At 39.2% G+C, this 20,861-nt stretch overlaps 1 protein-coding gene and 1 long non-coding RNA gene across 2 annotated transcripts in view; one reads left to right on the top strand and one right to left on the bottom strand.

Moving 5' to 3' along the window:
* Positions 1-7,506, top strand: part of LOC133391888 (uncharacterized) — a 77,356-nt gene extending 69,850 nt beyond the window's left edge. Inside the window, exons 2-3 of the long non-coding RNA XR_009765334.1 lie at positions 6,754-6,858; positions 6,932-7,506. This is a non-coding gene — a long non-coding RNA (uncharacterized LOC133391888). The remainder of the gene's footprint in view (positions 1-6,753; positions 6,859-6,931) is intronic.
* On the bottom strand, positions 378-2,064 carry LOC133391634 (histone H1-like). The gene is made up of 2 exons (XM_061646996.1): positions 1,213-2,064; positions 378-967 (listed from the first exon to the last, which is right to left on the bottom strand). The coding sequence occupies exons 1-2, from the start codon at positions 1,956-1,958 to the stop codon at positions 874-876; spliced, it is 840 nt and encodes a 279-aa protein (XP_061502980.1). The 5' UTR covers positions 1,959-2,064; the 3' UTR covers positions 378-873.
* Positions 7,507-20,861: the final 13,355 nt, after the last annotated feature.

A 20,861-nucleotide genomic window follows, 5' to 3' on the forward strand; every position in this document is an offset into this window, starting at 1 on the left:
GTATGCACCCTCAGCCGATGCGCCATGGGCACGCTTCCAGGGAAACGCAAACCCGTAAGCACATGACAGAAACTCATCATCCGAGGCAGCTACGCGCTGCCAGGCAGTGAAAGACAATGATGGTCAACACATTGACCATTAGAATGTGTTTTCGCTCTGTGGAACACCGCAATACCACCTCCCAACCACCACTTAAAAGCCCTTTCCAGGGCTACCAAATAATTCTGAAAAGAACTATGTCTTTCCGCCAAAAAAAAAGTTCCTATTTTTAAGCCAACAGGTGTACATGATGATTTCTGTATCCTAAAATGGGTATAGGTATTAGGTTCGTTCAGTTGTTGGTACTACCTTCAATGTAATATTGCACCTCAAACGAAGGGTAAGTTAGAAATGTAATTTTGGATGAGCCCGTTTAATTTGAGTAGTACAGTACATTACGGGTAGGCATCATCGATGGACTGGTCGTAAATGATTGTACCGAATGGCTAGGGTACCAATAGCTATCACGGCACATTGGCGTATGGCAAAACTGGCTCAATCTCCGAAAAACCATGTTCGTCGCGTGTATGTCGCTAGAGAGCATGTTCATAGTGAGGTTTCGTTGGACATTGTCGTAGCAAGCACTAACCGTCATTACCTGTTCTTGTGTATTAACATTGTTGGGATGTCGCCAAAATAGATGAGCGTCATTTTCACAAACAGAGCCATACATTTTCTACTCTGATAATTCAGAGCTTAGGACTTGCGGTAATAAAGAGGTCGCAGAGCTTGGAGCACGCTTGACGGTTCGATTTTCCTGCACAAGACGTTTCCGCTATACTTCGACAGTCAGAACCTGCTGCATCCATGTAGTTTTGCCTATGTTTTTCGGAATCACAGCGGAGTTGGGAATAAGTAGACGATGTGTGAGCTGGCCTTAAAGCTTGGCCGTTGGGATAATTTCCTGTTGTGCGTGCCAAAATGTAATCTAAAACGAGAGAAAAAGAAACGACAACAAACTTGATGGCATGCCAGCTGAACAAGCCATGCAGTATTCGACCGAGCAGGAGTAATCCGCCGATCTATGTAATATGTAAGGTGTTCGAATGAAATGATGAAGTTCTTGAATGATTCGATTTGTAGTCCTGAAAAGGACTGTTGCTTGGAACCAAGAGAGCGTTATTGCAATGCTGTTGTAGAAGCATGCAGTATAACGTGTAGTAGGTGGTTTACTTCTTGGCTGCAGCTGCCTTTTTGGGGGCAGCGGCTTTCTTGGGTGCGGCAGCCTTCTTGGGAGCGGCGGCCTTCTTGGCGGGAGCTGCTGCCTTCTTTGGTTTCGGTGCTTTCGGCTTGGCAGCCGCGGCCTTGGTTGGCTTGGTGGATTTCTGCTTCGGGGCTGCCGGTTTCTTGGCGGCTTTCTTCGCTCCGTCGGCGGCCTTGGGTTTCTTAGCTGCGGCGGCCTTCGGTTTCTTGGCGGCGGCACCGTCAGCCTTCTTGGTGGTCTTCTTGGCGGCGGCCTTCTTCTCTCCGGCGGGCTTCTTGGCTGCGGTCTTCTTCTTCTTGTCCGCGGCAGAGGCCGACTTCTTGGGGGCCGCTGCCTTCTTCTTCTTCTCCACCGCTGGCTTCTTAGCTGCGGCCGAGAGCTTGAATGAGCCCGACGCACCGGTTCCCTTGGTCTGGACCAGCTTGCCGTTGGCGACGGCAGTCTTGAGGGCCTTCTTCAAGAAGGTGGCCAGCTTGGTCACGTCAGCCTTGTAGTTGGCCGCCACGTACTTCTTGATCGCCTGCAGCGAGGAACCGTTGCGTTCGTTGAGTGCCTTGACGGCGGCCAGCAGCATCTCGTTGACCGGAGGATGTGCCGCTGGCTGCTTGGGCTTCTTGGGGCCGGCGGCCGCCTTTGGCTTCTTCGGTGACTTGGCCGTGGCGGCTGGGGCAGCAGCTGCTGCAGCCGGGACTTCGGTCGCTGCGGAATCGGCCATCGTAGTTGCTTTCGCGCTTGTTTGAGGGGTTATTCGCTTTCACTCACACACTGACACAGCAATGTTTATGTTTATGCTTATGCTCACCTATGCTCGGGGGTGACTCGAATTTGGGAACTTGAGAGGAAACACATTGAAAGCTTATGTCAGATTTTCGATGCGGTTGTCAAAGAAAGTTGCAAAAATACTGTTGTACTTTCTATCGACAATAACCACATATTTGCTCTGAACACTTGAATCAGATGATTGTTTCGGGTTGGCAAAATGTTAGGCTTTCAAAAAATGTATACTTTACCTCTAAACTAGCTCTACCGAAGACGAAAATAGCGATAGAAGTGCGGATTTGCGAGACGCTGCAGCGATAGATTGGGATGTTTTGTGGTATATCTCCTGTAAACCGCATTTCCGACACCTCTGGGGTGGTAAAATAGTGAGTTTAACATTTTTCCTACCAAAGTACATCTAATGAACGATATATGGTAGCAGCAAAGTGTATTAAAATGGCAAAACAAAATGCATCCTCCAGCGTCAGATCGATCGAAAACCGAGTGACGTTTACTTGTTTGGGTTGGCTTGGTGTATCGAGATAGTAAGAAATAATTCATGTTCTATGCATTTGTATGTATGGTAAATGAAAAGTTTGATAAAAAATGCGTACTTAAACTTGTATTAACTTGGATATGATCAATAATGTTCCACAATTCACCAAGGCAATGCAAGTAAAGTTTGCTCTACGTGGCGTTTGACAGATGTGCATCAGAGATGATATGCTACGGATGGCGTATGGAAGCCGATGTGGATCGAGTCACAGGATCGGTGCAATGTAGGAATAAGGAACCACAATCAGCATGAAATGTGGTCGGAGAAGTCCTCAGGTAATTGTCATGCAATGTGTTTGTTATACGATTCCGGGAACATTCGGTACCAAATGTGTGAGGCTTGTATCATTAGCCAGTGGCGCATTACATCCGGCCGGACAACATAACAGTCAGGTGAAAAAAACACTCAAGGCATTTTTACGAGGATGTCTTCTAACAGTCTGATTGTGGACATGATACATCGAGCCTCTAATGACCACCATGTGGAGCGAAATTTGAATGAATTGTCTAGATGCTCCTGAGGGAATTGTCTAGATGATTGTGGTGCTGGCTGAAACCTGACCCAATAGATTTTATAGTAAGCACAGACTATTCGCGTTTTTCGGAAAGATTTAAACATACCGAAACGAAATAAAACAATCGCTCAAAATTGATTACGCATAATCATACATTATGTCTAACTTAGTCTTCTTGGCGGAAGAGCATATAGCATAGTAGATTGTCTTATTGAGGATATTCGTGCGTTCAATTGCGTGATCTTTGTTATGGGCAGAGCTTTTGAACTGGCAAGTTTGAAAAAAGCACTCATAGTTCCCTTGTAATCCAACAGAGAACGCTTTTGCTCGTGGATTTCAGGATGCTCACAATTTGAAGCATTTGGCATTATTCAGGCCTATCCTATTCTCTCGTAACCGGATGCGGTTTTGAAATATCCTCAGGAATTTTCTTAATTAATCGTGTCTTCTCTATGTATATAATCTTGAAGTGTTTTTAATTTACTACAAAATTGTAGAGTTCGCCTACCACAATTGGAAATTGAACTATTGTTACTGTATTAAGGGTTTTTAGTTGTTTCATTAGCAAATGAAATAACGGTCAAATAATCCTTTAAAATGAAGCATGGTACACGTGGTGAACACCAGATCTATATGATCTGCGTTCAGATATTGGGGCCCTTCACGATTCTAGTCAGAGTTTTTGAATGGAGTTTGACAGTTTATGGCTCAAATCATGTCAACACTATATACAAAACCACACACAAAACTAGCCGGCAATTTTCAGCATAGATTACTTTAGCCTCAAAATTAGAATTAGATTCGAATTCGAAAAAATGGCAAAACCAGTTGGTTTTTGCATTTATTCCAAGGTACATTAAAGAGATCAGGTAGTGTAATCTAGAATTAAGGTGTATGTAGACCAGGTAGCATGTTGATTTTATAACATTTTATAACTATATAACATAGCATGTTTCTCATAGCATGTTGATTTTATAGCCAAATTTGAAATGCAATTTAAACAGCTATTAGGCTGAAATTTTAGCCTACGATCTAAAAACGGAAAGGGGCCCATTTTTGGATTTTTCACAGATTTCGTTTGTTTGAATTACTATAGCAACGAAAGTTCTAAGCTATTCAATTTTTTTTACAAATTTGTTTTCCTTGCATAAATACCTTAAGTATGTAATATTTGATGAAATCAATCACGAATAAACCTTAACGTATCGTACATATACAACATATATTTTTTTATCAAAATTCAATAAATAATAAATGAAATGGTAGCCGCACTAGGGTAGGTGCACCAATTATGGACGAGTTTATACAGCGTTTGGACTTTAATAAGAATTGTGACAACACTACCGAATAAAAATTCATAAACAATGGTGAAGGAGATAGACACACATCTTAGCTACATTATTGCTTTTACATTTTGTAAATTAGAAACTAAAGTTATAGCCGTTTCCCAAAACCTCTTCCATGAACCAATTGTTGTACTATTTGTTACAAATGTTGTGCTAGTTGTGTACCAATTGTTGTGTTAGGATTGTTTGATCTAACCAAATTGATTTTTAACATCAAGAGGAATGTTTTAAAGGAATTAAAATTTTTAAAATTTGATAACTAAATGTTCCAAATCAATAAAATTTAATAATTTAAAGATAAGGTTTAAAATGTCAACTTTGTACGATTTTCCAAGTGAAATACTAATGTTGTTTGTTGACAGTAAAACTTACAGGCATGAGCATAGCATAGCACAGTGCTGCAAAATGTCACTGTCAATATCATAAAAAATCCATATCAGCGTCACGTCCTCAATTGTGATAATCAGAGGTGATACTCAGAATGGTTGGTGTGACCAATACATGCTCATGACATGTTTGCGGCCATCGCTTGGTCAGTCACTATGTCACGACTTTTTTTGCTGTGATCAGTTTTGCAAAACGTCACTGACATAGTCATGACAAATTCGGGTTGAAACGAAATCATGTCAGCGTCACTAACTCTACTGGGATGATCAGAGTCACAAACAATTGGTGCGACCATCACATGCTTGGTGACATTGTGTGCAACCAACTCTTGGTTAGTCACTTTCTCGCGACATTTTCAGTCATGGGAGAGATGCGGTGCTTGCGAGTGGTTCCAAGAAACAAAATGAGCATGTTTTTTCTCTCTATTTGACCCAACAGATAATCAAAACAGATAGAGGGAGAAATCATGCTCATTTTGTTGTTAGAGCCCACGCGCCAAGTATATTCCAAGAATGTCGTGATTACTGTCGACAAAAATGTCGTGAGTGACCAAGTGAGTGACCAAGAGTTGGGTGCTAATCAAAATGTCACCAAGCATGTGATTGATACTCCAACTGTTTGAGTAACGTCACTGATCATCTCAGTTGTGTACGAAATCTGATTTGAGCTTCATTTTAGTCATGAGTGTTGATGACTGAAATAGTGGCATTTGGCAGCATCACAGCCAGAAAAAAATCATGATTATGATTGCGCCGGCATTAAGCTAAGCTTTTCAGTCAGAGTATCACGTTGGACTCAAGAATTCACATGTCGTGTTCAGCATGACATGACGCACTTTTATTGACTATTAGCAATGAGCATCAAGCTACCACGGATATGTTAGCTACCATAGCTAACAATAGCTACCATACTTATGACATTTTGCAGCACTGGCATAGCATATCAATTGACAGACGGCAGTTTTTCTTGCACCAATTGTTGTGCTATTTTTCAACTCGATAAAATAATTACTTAACATCAAACGACCAAAAACTTGACTTCGAATAATTATGAAAGTTGTTAGAAAATAAGGAAATACGATAAATTACACAAATACATGGATATAAAACCGCAAATAACCACAATCTTTCCTTATTTTTGATCTTATTGTTGATAGCACAACAATAGGTGTTAGCTCAACAATTGTTACACCTACCCTATAAGCATTTGATATCTGTGACATGCGATTCTATGCAAGTGACACGAGATTTAACCTAACCGTGCAACTAGACATATAGAGACAATTTCACGCCGTAAAGCGTGAAAAAAATAACCAAAATCAACATGGCTTAAACATTTTAGTCGAAATGTATGTACCCATCTGTCATCCTGTATGGTGCGATGGCATTCAATGAAATGCCAAAATTTTCACGCGCCCTCACGTTCTTACTCTACTCTCTTAGGTTATCATTATAGTTTGCTTGCGAGAAACTGAATGAGGGCAAGATTTTATTTTGCTTCTACAGTGAACTCTTTCTTATTTGACACCTCTCCAATTTGAAAAACCTCTCTTATTTGAACATTTTGCACAGTCCCTTGATTTCCAGTACATTTTTGTTCATCTAATTTGGAAAACCTCTGAAATCTCTGTCCCTCTTATTTGTGTATGGTGTTGCCATGGTTATTGAATGATGTATGCTCAAATTGGCAATCCTGTTCGCAGTTTCCTATAGCAACAGTTAAGGCTGCATACTAAATGTTCTGTCTCTTTCTTGTTTGGATGGACCTTTCATTCACTTTCCACCTCTGTAATTTGAAAACCCCTCTTATTCGACAGTCCCATCGCCTCTCAAATAAGAGAGGGTTCACTGTATTTCTAACATTCGTTTTCTTCTTATATTTATATTGTTTGAAATTGAAATCATATCGAATCATATCGAGAACTAATAACAACTTTTCTGATTTTTAGTTATTGAATTTAGGGGATTTCACCGATTACCGTTATTTATAAATCTGGTATGGTTCAATGAATGAATATTCGTGAGCAAGACAAAATCTTTCGGAATAACATTGAGTAAGTGGAAATAGATGTTTAAATCGATGCACTCCATTTGACTTAATTTATTTATTTTATTTATCTGTTATAGCCAGCAGTATCATCACCGTTTGACGTACCTCCTCCCCTTGTGTTTCATACGCACATGCTTTAGTTAGAGAATTCCCGAGGAATGCGTCATTTACTTAGTAGCGTCTGTTCTCCATATTAGTAGCGGCTCTAAATCCCCCCGCCCCTCTCCCCCCTGCCATTCCTCAAGGATTGTTCTTGTTATTCTCGTCTTGACTTGCTGCAGGGACTATAAACAGTTAGTTAGCGATGGCCCCACGACGATACTGGAGGTGGAAGAGAGGCCTTACAAGCTACCTTAGCGAAACCACAAGCAACAAACCCTCAATAAGCAATAGACACTCGCAGGAAAAAGGACTTAAAGAAGAACGATGAAAAGGTATTGGAACTATAGAAATTGCAAGAACTACTAGTGGAGGGTGATTTAGCTTTCATGTGCGATGGTGATGGCGATGATGCTATGTGCGTAGTTTAGGGGAGGGGCCTTGCAAGCAACCCTCGTTACAATTTCACCGCAACGAACAGTCAACGAGAAGAAGAATATCTGATCTATTGATTCAGACCCTCACCAGGAAAAAGGATTATCGATTGGAAGCTCGGGACATGGAATTGAAAAATCCTCGCATCAGAGGTAAAGACCCAAATTGCGCTTGATGAGGTCTGGGCCCGCGGCTTGAAGAAAGTACCACTTGAGGAGTTGTGCTAAAAGCCGTGATGGTGCGTCAATGCCGCAGTAACTACACGATCTACCAGAGCGATGAAGAGACGTGCGAGCTCGGTACTGCGTTCATGCTGCTGGGTACGATGCAACAGAGGGTAAATCGAATAATGGCTGTGTGGGGGATTTGGGGTTAGATGTGATATGCACTTTGAATTGTCCGAACACTGTATATGTTTGCAAGATGTTAATTCACAAGTTTATTTCACTTTATAACTGATTGGTCAGAACGCGACTTTTTGGGTCTGAGGTCAAAACGCGACCTGTTGGTACGGAGATCAGAACGCTACTTGCTGGTATGGAGATCAGAACGCTACTGATCGGGTCAGAGTTCAGAACGCGACTGTTTGGTATGGGGATCAGAACGCTACTTGCTGGTATGGAGATCAGAACGCTACTGATCGGGTCAGAGTTCAGAACGCGACTGTTCGGTTCAGAGTTCAGAACGCGACTGATCGGGTCAGAGTTCAGAACGCGACTGTTTGGTATGGGGATCAGAACGCTACTTGCTGGTTAAGCTGATAAGAATTCTCTCGGTCAGCGCGTAGCGCTCTCTCATTGAGCAGCGCACGGCGACACGATTAAGTTCCCTCTCTCTCTCCTTCTCTTTCTCTCGCGCGCACGTATGCTAAACGGAATACGATTTCCTCAACAGGCTGGTTAACAAACGAATGGCCGGTTCATCGGAGGTTGAAGATTCGTGGCTGATTCTTCTGCAAAAGATTCGAAAGGATCTTTTGTTTACGCAGCTCGAGACGAAGTACACTGTCCAATACACGATGTGAAGATCGTCATTTGGGACTAATGCTGAGGTCGTACGGAAGCAGGTTTCGAAGAGGCACAAAATAACAAATGGCCTCGGTCTGAGGCTTATAAACTTTGCCTCCTCCAAGCACATCAGCAGACAGAACAAGGCAATCACAACATCATCAACACCAGTTCAACAGTTATTACGAAGTGTCCTCGTCATCCTTGGTTGAGATTGCTAGCGGCATCTAGTAGCTTAAGAGCAACAAGTCTGCTGGTAGCGATGGTTTGGCGGCTAAGATCTAAGACCAACTGAACGTGAAAATTTGGGAAAGGAAGAACTACTGGAAGAGTGGAAGTTTGATGTCATTCAACCTGTTGTAAATCGCTGGATTCGCCGTGGAAGTTGGACTACCACCGGTTGAAGTTATGTTCACCGGTTTGTCGACAATATGCACATGCACACTGTCGCACACACTAAGTGGACAAAACTTAGTGTGTGCCGAGCGTCGTACGAGAAAAGTATGCACAAAGGTCGATCGAGCAGGAACTCATGACATGGGATCTCGGTATTGCTGGTACGCAGCACGACTAGGACGACGCACATCAAGGCTGCTTTCGACAGCGCTTCGGATGCGCTTCTACCTTGCTAGTACGCTCATAGTGTGTGAAAATGGGTCCCCATACCTCGCGCCGTATTGATGCTATTTCCAGAGTGTCACAAGGAAGTAACCTTGGACCCCTGCTCCCTCGACTCGATTACTCCCTCCTGATAGTAACCTACTGTATGCCGACGACTCGAAGGTGTCCTTGCCTACCCGTGACCGTTCAGGCCAACTCCGCCTTCAAGCGTTCAAAGCGTCGATATCTACGTACCATCCCGACCACTTAGGTCTAGAGAGAATCTCCAGATCGTTCAGCCTCGCTCCAGCGCTGGTCGGTCTGACCCTATGTTCCGCATATCGGCTGTAGTCATCACTATTTTGGATTGCTTCGACTTTATTTCAACTTAGTGCGTTAAGGAAAATCTCCGGCTTCTGCCGTGGTCACAGTGAACTGCGATACAAATCTTGATTTTGCTATGTAATTTTTTTTTGTGTACTGTGTATTAAGTTGAGTAACATGATTAGGCCATATGGCCTGTTGAAGATTAACCAATGAATAATAATAATAATAATAATAATAATACAAAAATCGTTCGACTTACTAAAACAAATAGCGACACGCGACATCACTTACCCGGTCTACATCAAGACGCTGTACTGCGCTTTGATAAGGCGCACTTCGGTAGTATGTTGGCCTTCAGCTGCTCGTCCCCTGACCCATTCCCCAGGCGTAAATTAATGTGGCTCGCTTTGCGCTTCTAGTGTGTCCAATTGGATTATGAGGGAAATTGTGCGCCGCGAGTCGTTGAAGCAACGGAACTGCAACGCTCAGAGGTTGTTTGTTGCAGGACTTTTTGACAATCGGATCGTCTCGCCGGCGCGTCTTCCGAAGCTCAATATGTAGGGAACCTGGGGCAAAATGGTTAGGTGGAGCGAAATGGTCACCTGCATTATTGGCAAATAAACACGTTTGTAATGACTTTTTATGAATGAAAAACATCAAAAACAATGTTTAAAGCCTAGCATAAACGTTGTACAACCTACGATTTCAAAATAAGTGTATAAATTAGCAAATAAAATGTTTGCTCAAAACTATATAATTTTCACCGTCTCGAAAAAAGCTTTCGTAAGAATTTAACAAATAATTCGAGCGAAAAAAGAGCACATGATGTTTATCTATGATTTACGTGAAAAAAGTAACCATTTTAATTTAATGTAAAATTTTTAAAGTTAAAGTTCGTAAAATGTTTCACTTGGGGCAAAATAGTCGTTCCAGCTTGGAGTAAAATGGTCGTTCCAGCATGAGATAAAATGGTCGGTGTGTTTTGACAGGAGCAACATGATGAGGCTGTGGTATAAGCTAAGGTCGCTACCATATACAAGCTTTATATAAATAAAACTGTGCTGTATGTATACTATATCAACAAGAAAAATTACTGACAACACGTGAATTATTGAAATATTCAAGCATTTTACTAAATTATTCATCAAAACACTTTATTATGAAACTTTAATCTCTACTCTCACAATTCCACCAAGATGCAAGAGCTTAAACCAAAGCCTAAAGTACAATGTTGGGGTCCATTTGCCCCTTTGTTTTGATGTGTTTTGATATTTCGGGTAAGACCATTTTGCCCCATAGCAAGACTATTTTACCCCACCCTAATACATTTTCACGAATTTTGACGTTGATGTTTAAAATTCATTTTAAATATATTTATTTGTTATTGTTTTTCTTGAATTCTTATTGTTTTTCATGAATATGATGTTGAAGTATCGATTGCCGTCAAAATAATATTGAGAAGGGGTTTAACCAATAAGAAACATACCAAAATCCTGAACAGGTCCATTTTGCCCCGCTTTCCCTTATGTCCCGCCTAGATCGCTCCGAGCTAGATCGCTACTGGACGTGGAGGAACGCCGCAATCGCTCTGGATCCTCTGATCCGTTTATTCGTATGTGCCGTGAGATTAATGTCATTAGTGATCATCAACCTGACATATCGCGCGCTGCGTTGTTAAATTGTATCCATGCTGTGCGACTTTCTACGTGTTAATTATTTTAAGTCTAAACGTTTAAGTCTAAACGCGACAAAAAAATGAGTGAAATTTGACAAATCATGTATCTGTGTAATGTAATGTATATAACCGAATTCGCTTCAAGAGGGCCACTCGCCGCGAGTGGTCCCGATGCATTGAGGGGGGGCCCCGAGAAAATGAACTATACCCCCCGCTCACAAGTAAATTTGCTTCTCAAACTTTCTATGGTTTAGAACTCTTCATACAACTTCTCGGTTGACACTTCCTTCCGGTTGATATCCTGATGGTGACGAAGGCTGGCTGGATACGATGGTTCGGGCATATTATGAGAATATATAACTTTCCACAATGACCTGTAATGTAACGCATCGTTAGATTCCTGGAAAATCCAAAGCAATTTTTGCTGTTTTAGTTTAAGCTAACAAAGAATTATACAACGAATATTTGTTGCACGCCGACGACAACTGAAATAAAAACTTTAAACCAACAAAATTTCCAAACTTGAGTAAATGTGTTTAAAGGCAAACGGGAGGAGTTTTTTTTAATATATAGTATTGGGTTGATTGGTTTTAATAGTTGATTGGGTGCTTGCGTATAATTCTTTATTTCTAAACTATATATAGCGAAGATACAAAACAATTATATGTAATACTGCAATACTCTATATCAATGGTATCTATAGTTTTCTGCGTATTTTATTTAATTGACGTAAATATTGTATGTAGCAAGATGCAGCAGACGAAAGACGATTATGTGGCTATTAATTGTTAGCTTTAAGTAAGAACTGAAAACAATTAAATTTAACTGTTGAGTGTCGCAAGCCAATTCGCCTGATTTCGTTTCAAATGAGATGCACGTATCAGTTTTATTTTGTAATTCTTGGAAGGGCCTCGACATGTGGGGGTATCCCCAATATTTCTCGTTGCCGTTTCTTTCGCAGCCGTTTTATCACGCGTTGACCCGGACTATGGGCGTTGAATTTCACTGTCGACGATGGAGCTCGGTCATTTCGTTGTCTGCCGTGTGGAAATGTTGGCAATGGTTTTTTTTATACTAGTACAATTTCCATATTATCGGCATCTGTTTGTGCTTGTGTCAAAGCCAAAGGGACCCTAAATATGGGATAATCTTTCTCTGGTTTCTTAGTAACATTATGCTAGCCTGTTAAACATCAAATATTCCAGAACAAACTACCACAATTATGGCAGCCGCTAGGTCAAGTGTTCGCCGTCGCGCTGTAGTATACATTCCGGCACTCAGCGCTCTCGGACATTATCCGTTCCACAGTCTGCTTATGTGTTAATCGCAAGCATCATGCACTCTACAACGTAGTAATAGAGTGCTGGTAAACAGCTTCTTCTCAAGATTGTTGGTGTGTACCGAGTGGACCTATTATGTTGCATAGCAGGTCGACTGCTAGTATTGGAATAGCACATTGTACACTCGATCGCACTCGACTTAGTATGGGAAACCAGGATCAATCAGGACTTGTAGCAGAGCACATCCACAGGAGCACATCGAAAATCATCATGCGTACAGTTTAGCCAATACCACCAGGCGGCATCATAATATCATACTAGGGACTATTAGAGTAGTCCTAGGGGGTCTACTAGGGTAGTCGAGACATCCACTTAACATCGTTCCGTGCAGCGTTGATGACATCCACCGTAAGGCTCACAGGATAGAACTGAGCGGCAATTCGTTAAAACGCATACATTATAGCTTTTTTCATCACCATTGTATAATTCAAAGAATCCTAGGCCGGAGTATAGCAGTACTATAGAGGATCACTTTTTAATTGAAGTTCTACATTTTTATGTGAGAATCTGTGGGGTTATACGGTGTCTTAATGTTGTGATCGTGGGTCCGCGTCAGTATTCAATCGAAATCTTAAAATATCGCCATCGTGATAAAGCTTTGGTAGTGGCCAAAAAGTTAACCGCTGCTGTGAGAATTGTATCATGTTTGCTGCCGCACTATGCTTATACAGGACGATTACTGTTAACTTAGTTACTATATTTTAGTGTTCATAGATGATAATTTATAGCGGTTAGTAGTACTATAATGTAGGTAATTCGGAGATAGAAAATCATTCATGATAGCCCTACAGAATTCGAACTTCAATTAATTTGACACAGTTTTGGGAGTCTTGTTACATGGCTTTTTTCCTACTCTGGCCATAACAAATTCTTTAGCTGATCACTATCAATACCTTTTAACGAATTGCAATCCTTGGCACTAGCTTAACGCCTAGTGATATGTATAATACTCCTGCTTGTTTTTTACAAGTTTGTATAAGATACTCCTACCAACTTATGCCAACCTTTCCATTAACGCTATTAAGTGGCGAATGCGACAGTTTGAATTTCTAAAACCAAGTTAAACGGACATTCGAAGACGAAATCAATATTGAATGAAAAGTTCGTTTACTATAAAACCTCCTGAATATTAAAAAAAAACTATACAACTTTAGAAATACTTAGTGTGTTGCAAACGCGACAATTAATTCTCATAATTCATTTACAAGCTAATATAAACACACATAATATAAATTTCGGCAATGCGTGCTCAACAAGCGATCATCACGACGCTTCTGATTAAAATGTTATAATATTCGACACTTGAAACTATTAGGATATGCTTTCCCTAAAAAGGATAATTTCGCATTCAACCGAATCGTGGTTAATAAAAACATTGCCCAGACATACGTGTCCATTTTATGAAAAATCTTCCAAAGCAAACGAACATGAATTTTGAGCAACAGATTTTATCATTGAAACTTGACTTTTGAACAAAAGGTTCAGTATAAGTAGTTTACAGGGTGTAATAACCTTAACTTTATGGTGCTTACAGAAATGCTCAATATTTAAAGAAAAATGATAGCTTTCATCAATAATTAATAAATATTTGGAAAAAATACAATTTAAAAGAAATTTGCAATAATTGGGCGGTGTGCCATTGGCAAATTATCCTATGTCTTAGAAAAAGCACGTCGCGTTTATTACAGTTTATTCTGGCGCGACCAAGGCGCTCACCAATATCTACATTTTCAATATGTGGAAAAGGGACGAAAGAAGAAACAGGCAAACGTTTCTTTGCTTGTTTCCTGTTCACACTGGATTTTTTTTATTCAGAAAGAACGACTTCGGCCGTATCACATTGGATATAATTATACTGGAAATAATCTGTTCACACACATGTCTAAGTACACCTAATAAATCCAAAAAGAACAGAAATTATCAATACACAACACAAAAGATCAACTTTTTCCCCTATAAAAAATAGCCCATCACAACCCGAAACACATGAATAACCTTCAGTCAGAAAATGTAAATCGGTAGAAAAACCCTTATCCCAAAACGCTTAAAAACACGCAGGCCACACACCAACTTCAAATGTGAGAAAAACATTACCAAGCACAAAAACCAGTTAGGATGCACTTGAAAGCGTAAAATCATAACATTGCATAATAGCTACCATCAGTTCGTAAATAATGAAATAGGAGACATCGTACCTTCGTGTGTACAAATAGAACCATTACCCGCAAGCGTAGAAACAAAACACCACACAAGCACAAAAACCCAGAACTGACCTTACAGAATAAGCGCAACCATATGCAAACCCAAAAACTGATCTTGAGCATAATTGACACAAAACAGAAAATGAAAGTAAAACCAAACTCTAACTGAAGAGAAATGCACCGTATAAATAGAGATGCAAGATAAGACGCAGTGATGCTCAGTTAAGACACAGTTACGCTTAGTACGCACAGTGACACGGTTCAATGGAGCCGTTTCGGTCATATCTTAATTCGTATAAACAATACAAATGTGTTAAGTTAATTCATTGTGTCCACTCATTACCTGGAGCCGTGATGGCTCCCAGTGATCATCCGAAACTCTGCTTTGTTCTGACAAATTGACCCCGCGAGTGATGTTTAAATCCTCCTACACTGCTGCTCTAACCATCGCATCCCGATCCGAACTTTACAACACGCAGGCCACTCACCAACTTCAAATGTGAGGAAAAAAACATTACCAAGCACAAAAACCAGTTAGGACGCACTTGAAAGCGTAAAACCATAACATTGCACAATAGCGACCGTCAGGTCATAAATTATGAACTTGGAGACACTGAACCTACGTGTGTTAAATAGAACATAATAGTAACCGCATGACAGAAAACAGAAAGCGAAAGTAAATCCAAAATCTAACTGAATAGAAATGCACCATATAAATAAAGATGCACGATAAGACCAGGGCACGTACTCATTCGTTCAGTTCAGACCCACTCATGCACCGAGGACGCACTCGCACCCATTCATTCATTGAGATTCATTTGTTACAAGTTGAGTCGTGCAGGTCATATAGCAATAGTAAAAAAATATAAAAATAAGTTAGAGAATTCAATGGCGTTGTAGCATGCACATGCACATGCTATACTGTCTATAATCAATTCACACGCAATTCTCATCACACTTAATAAACACAAATTGTCAACACCACACAACACACAAAAAAGGATAAAATAACCACTCAAGAAATTAACACAACCCAAACCACATAAATAACCTTACGCCAGGAATTGTAAGTCAGCAGAAAAACCCTTGTCCAAAAACACTTAAAAACACACAACCCGCACACAGCCCCGTAGGTGCGAAAACAGCAGAAAAACATTACCCAGCACAAAAACGTTTCAAGTGCGTAAAGTGTAAAAAACACAGCATTGCATAATAGCAACCAACAGTTAATAAATAATGAAATAGGAGACACCGTACCTCGTGTGTACAAACAGAACCGTTAATCGTAAGCGTAGGAAACAAAACACCACGTAAGCGCCAGAACCCAGAACTGACCTTACAGAATAATTGCAACCATATGTTAACCGAAAAACCTAACCCTCAGCATAACCGACACAAAGCGAAAGTAAACGCAAAATCGAATTGAAGAAAGGTACCGTATAAATAAAGATGCAAGATGAGACCAGAAGAGACAGTTAGAATCACAGTTACGCACAGTACGTACAGTTGTAAAGTGGTGCTGCTAAGTCTTGGTCGGTCAAGTCTCGATTTGCAAACAAAGTGAAATGTGTATTTAATTCAGTTGTGTTTGTCCGAAACCTCCACCATCGTGCTTACAAATATACCTGAAGAGTGATGTCTATAGTATGGCATTGTTTGAACTACCCGTCGCGTCCGAACCAACTTATTACATGGCGACCGTGACAGTTTGCATCACCGCAAACTAGACATACCGCGACCGATAAGTTAGTGACAAGTGGTATAAAAGTGGTGACAGTGATTATAATACAATGGGCAATGGTAATGCCAAACCAGAGACCAAAATAAAAGGCAATGAGGACCTCACAATTATACAAACTCAAAACGTACATACGGAACAGCATCTATCACAAGATGTTAAAATTAACATCCTCATAATTTTGCTCTCAATTATAATAGTGTGTAAAGTATTAAAGGCCATATACAAGTTTCTATCTAAACAGGCTCACGATAGAGCACTAAAAATTTTATCGCTGCCTAAGTAAAAAAAAAAAAAAAAAAAAAAAAAAAAAGAGAGACAATAAAACGAGTTTATAGTGAGCAGAAAAGTTTAACATGAAAATATATAGACATTATGATGGACGATACAATTGAACTCGATCTAGTTCAAACCATAAACTGGATGATGCACATGATTAAGGCACGCATCGATAGGTCATGCATTAGGGAATATATAAAAGCAGAATTGCATGAAACAGGAGCAACTATTTACATTGAATCAAAAAAACAGTCCATCACGCTAGACGAAGTGCAGGGTTTACTAGTGAGAGCTCATTTGTTATGGAGCACTGTGGTTGCGGCTGCAAGAGACAGCGAAAACAATAATATGGAAGCAAACAGCCTTATGGAAGAGTAATAAAAAAAAAAAATAATAATAATAATAAATAAATAAATAAATATATAAATAAATAAAAAGTGGGACCAAAACGGAACAAGTAACGGCACAAGCAAGTCGTCGAAAAATGAAACATAATAATAAAAACAATTAACCGTGAAGTGGCTAGTGTTATAAATATGTGAACGTCAGTGAAGGCACTTTATCATAATGGAAAATCAGTGGGACAGACTACACCGCATGACGGCTATGTTGCGCGACGAGACAGACAGGAAAAGGCTACATAAGGCAACAATGCGCCTTTTGAAACGTGCCTCCAAGGGCAAAAACATCTCCAAGACTATGAAGCTACATTTGATCCTCATTGAGACGCATCTCATGATGGATCAACTATAATCGACTCAACGACGAAGACAAAAAGCAGCGAAAGCTGCAAATAAATAACCTTCACACGGGCTCACTGTCGGACAGACAGGTGAGAGAAGACATCCCTGGACCTAGGGACAGAGGAACACCGGACACCGGGTAGGGCACCACCTACGAGAACTCCAAGGTACTGCATAACCCTTAATATGATGAAGAATGAAACAAAAAATAGAACTACTAGTAGAAAGATTAAAACAACTGCATGATAATCTAAAACACATAGACAGATGCTACAGACAGTGCGCAATAAGCACATATGAGGAAAGCGCTAAGGAAACTTTTAAAAAGCTACAAGAAAAGTTAGTTAAATATGAGAATGAAATAAGTGAAGAAGAACTAACGCACACATCTAAAATTGCTAGAACACTATATAGCGACATAACTAAATTCATAGCAATTCACAAACAAAAGTTTACAGTTTCAATTAATAACGTTAGTTTAGGAACCCAAACAATGGCGACGTTTAACCTAAAAGAAGCTTCGGCTGTAGTACCGACATATAATGGATCCGCAGACCAATTACAATCCTTCCTTAGGGCAATACATTTTGCAAAGAGAATGTTCCCGGATGATCAAGAGGGACTATTGGTAGACTTCATTTACACTAGATTATCTGGTAAGGCAGAAACCGGAATAAAACCCAACCTTACCACAGTACAGCAAGTAGCAGAGGATATAAAATCACGCTGTGAAGAAAAGGTAGAACCAAGCAAAGCTAACATGAAATCATTAAAAACTAAGGATACAAAGACACTTTGCAAAGAAATAGAAGAGCTTACAGAAAAATTAAAGGTTCTCTACCTTCAAAAACAAATTCCAACTGAAGTAGCAAATGAATTCGCAATTCGGGAAGGAATAAATTCATTAATAGATAAAGTGTCAAATCGAGAAGCTAAAACAGCTCTCATCATTGGAAAATTCACAACTATAAACGAAGCTACTAAAGTAGTAGATGAATGCGAATCTCGACAAGACAAAGCACAAGTACTTGCTTACCAGGGTTCATACAACAATAGTAGATTCAATAATTATAGACAACAGAACAGGAATTATCAGTATAATAACCGTCCTAACTCAAACCAATCATACAGACGCAATGACAATTACAGAAACAACAACAATTTCAATAACCGCAATTATAACAGTGATGGCTACAACAGCAATCAAAGAAATAATAACCGCAGTGGCAATAATAGAGACAACCAAAATCAAAGATACAATAATAATGGCTATCAAAACAGGCCAAATAGAAGTCCTAGGGCTATAACGAATCGAGAAACAGGGCAACAATCCAGAAACGTATATCATACTACAGCTCAGGTACAGGAGGATGAGAATAATTTTTTAGACCAAAAGGAATCAACTCAGACTCTAGACCAATATACTCGCTAGATTTGAATGGAGTTGATTACATAAAAATAAAATTGAGTTTTGCTAATACCGAAACATCTATATTATTAGTCGACACAGGAGCATCAGTATCATTATTCAAATCAAGCAAATTAAAGAAAAATCACAGTCCAATAAGATCAAATTCGATTTCATTGACAGGCATTTCTAACACACCAATATATTCTAAGGGTATTACAACTTGTACTATTTTTTTTAACAATTTAGAATTGGAACATGACTTTGTATTAGTTCCAGATGAATTTAACATAGGAGCAGACGGTATATTAGGTAGAGATTTTTACAAACTTTACAGATGTTCTATTAACTATGAATTACTATTGCTTACATTCACATGCCAAGGAGAGGAAATTCAACATAATATTGAGGAAGACGACGGAAAAGGATTTATTTTACCTATCAGAAGTGAAGTAGTACGAAGAATATACCTTCCAAATATAACTGAGGACACCATAGTATTCGCTCAAGAAATCCAACCAGGAGTATTTTGTGGTAGTACAATCATTTCTAAAGATAATCAAGTAGTTAAATTCATCAACACAAAGCAACGAAATATCTACATAACTCATGCAGAATTCAAACCTATTACAGAACCATTATCGAATTATGAAGCTAAACAAGTAAATAACAAAGCAGGAGAAGTAAACAATGATAGACTGCAAAAACTTTTACAAAAAATTAAAATAGATAAAATTCCCACCTCGGAAATTCACAATCTAAGAAAAATTGTTACAGAATACAACGATATTTTTTGCGTAGAAGATGATCCAATTACTACAAACAATTTTTACCCTCAGAAAATCGAATTAAAAGACAATATCCCAACTTACATACCAAACTATAAACAAATTTATTCACAAACAGAAGAAATACAAAATCAAGTAGACAAAATGCTTAAGAATGATATAATTGAACATTCAGTTTCACCATATAATTCACCAATCTTACTTGTTCCAAAGAAATCAACAGATGGTAATAAAAAATGGAGACTTGTTGTAGATTTCAGACAGTTAAACAAAAAGGTTATACCAGATAAATTTCCATTGCCAAGAATTGACTCAATACTAGATCAACTCGGCAGGGCAAAATATTTTAGCACCCTTGACCTCATGTCAGGATTTCACCAAATACCTCTAGAAAATGATTCAAGAAAATTTACAGCTTTTTCAACCGGATCAGGGCATTACCAATTTAAACGTATGCCGTTCGGTTTAAACATTAGCCCCAACAGTTTTCAACGTATGATGGCTATCGCTATGGCAGGATTAACCCCTGAGCTAGCATTTGTATATATAGACGATATAATCGTTACTGGCTGCAGTGCACGGCAGCACATCAGTAACATAGTTAAGGTTTTTGATAGATTAAGACAGTACAATTTAAAATTAAATCCAGAAAAATGTTCATTTTTTAAAACAGAAGTTACCTATTTAGGTCATAAAATAACAGATAAGGGAATATATCCAGACGATTCTAAGTTCGAAACAATTAGAAATTTTCCAATACCTAAAAATGCAGACGAAGTACGAAGATTTGTCGCATTTTGTAATTATTATCGTAAGTTTGTACATAATTTCGCTAATACTGCTAAACCTTTAAATAATCTAATTAAGAAAAAAGTAAAATTTATTTGGACAGACGAATGTCAAAACGCATTTAATAGCTTAAAACAAAGTCTTTTATCACCTACAGTTTTAAAATATCCAGATTTTAAGAAAGAGTTTATATTAACAACAGACGCTTCTGATGTAGCATGTGGAGCAGTTCTTTCACAAATAACAGATGGAGAAGACCACCCAATAGCATATGCAAGCAAAAGCTTCACACCAGGAGAAAAAAATAAGCCTATTATTGAAAAAGAATTGACAGCAATTCATTGGGCAATTAATTATTTCAAACCATATCTATACGGTAGAAAATTTACTGTAAAAACAGATCATAGACCATTAGTATATTTGTTTGGTACGAAGAATCCAACATCAAAACTAACTAGAATGAGATTAGATTTAGAAGAGTTTGATTTTAAAATAGAATTTTTAGCAGGAAAAACTAATGTAGTAGCAGATGCGCTATCAGAGTAGCTAGCAGAGTACCTCATCGTACTAAGCCCCGA

Source organism: Anopheles gambiae, chromosome 2 (genome assembly GCF_943734735.2).
Source record: "Anopheles gambiae chromosome 2, idAnoGambNW_F1_1, whole genome shotgun sequence".
NCBI lineage: Eukaryota > Metazoa > Arthropoda > Insecta > Diptera > Culicidae > Anopheles > Anopheles gambiae.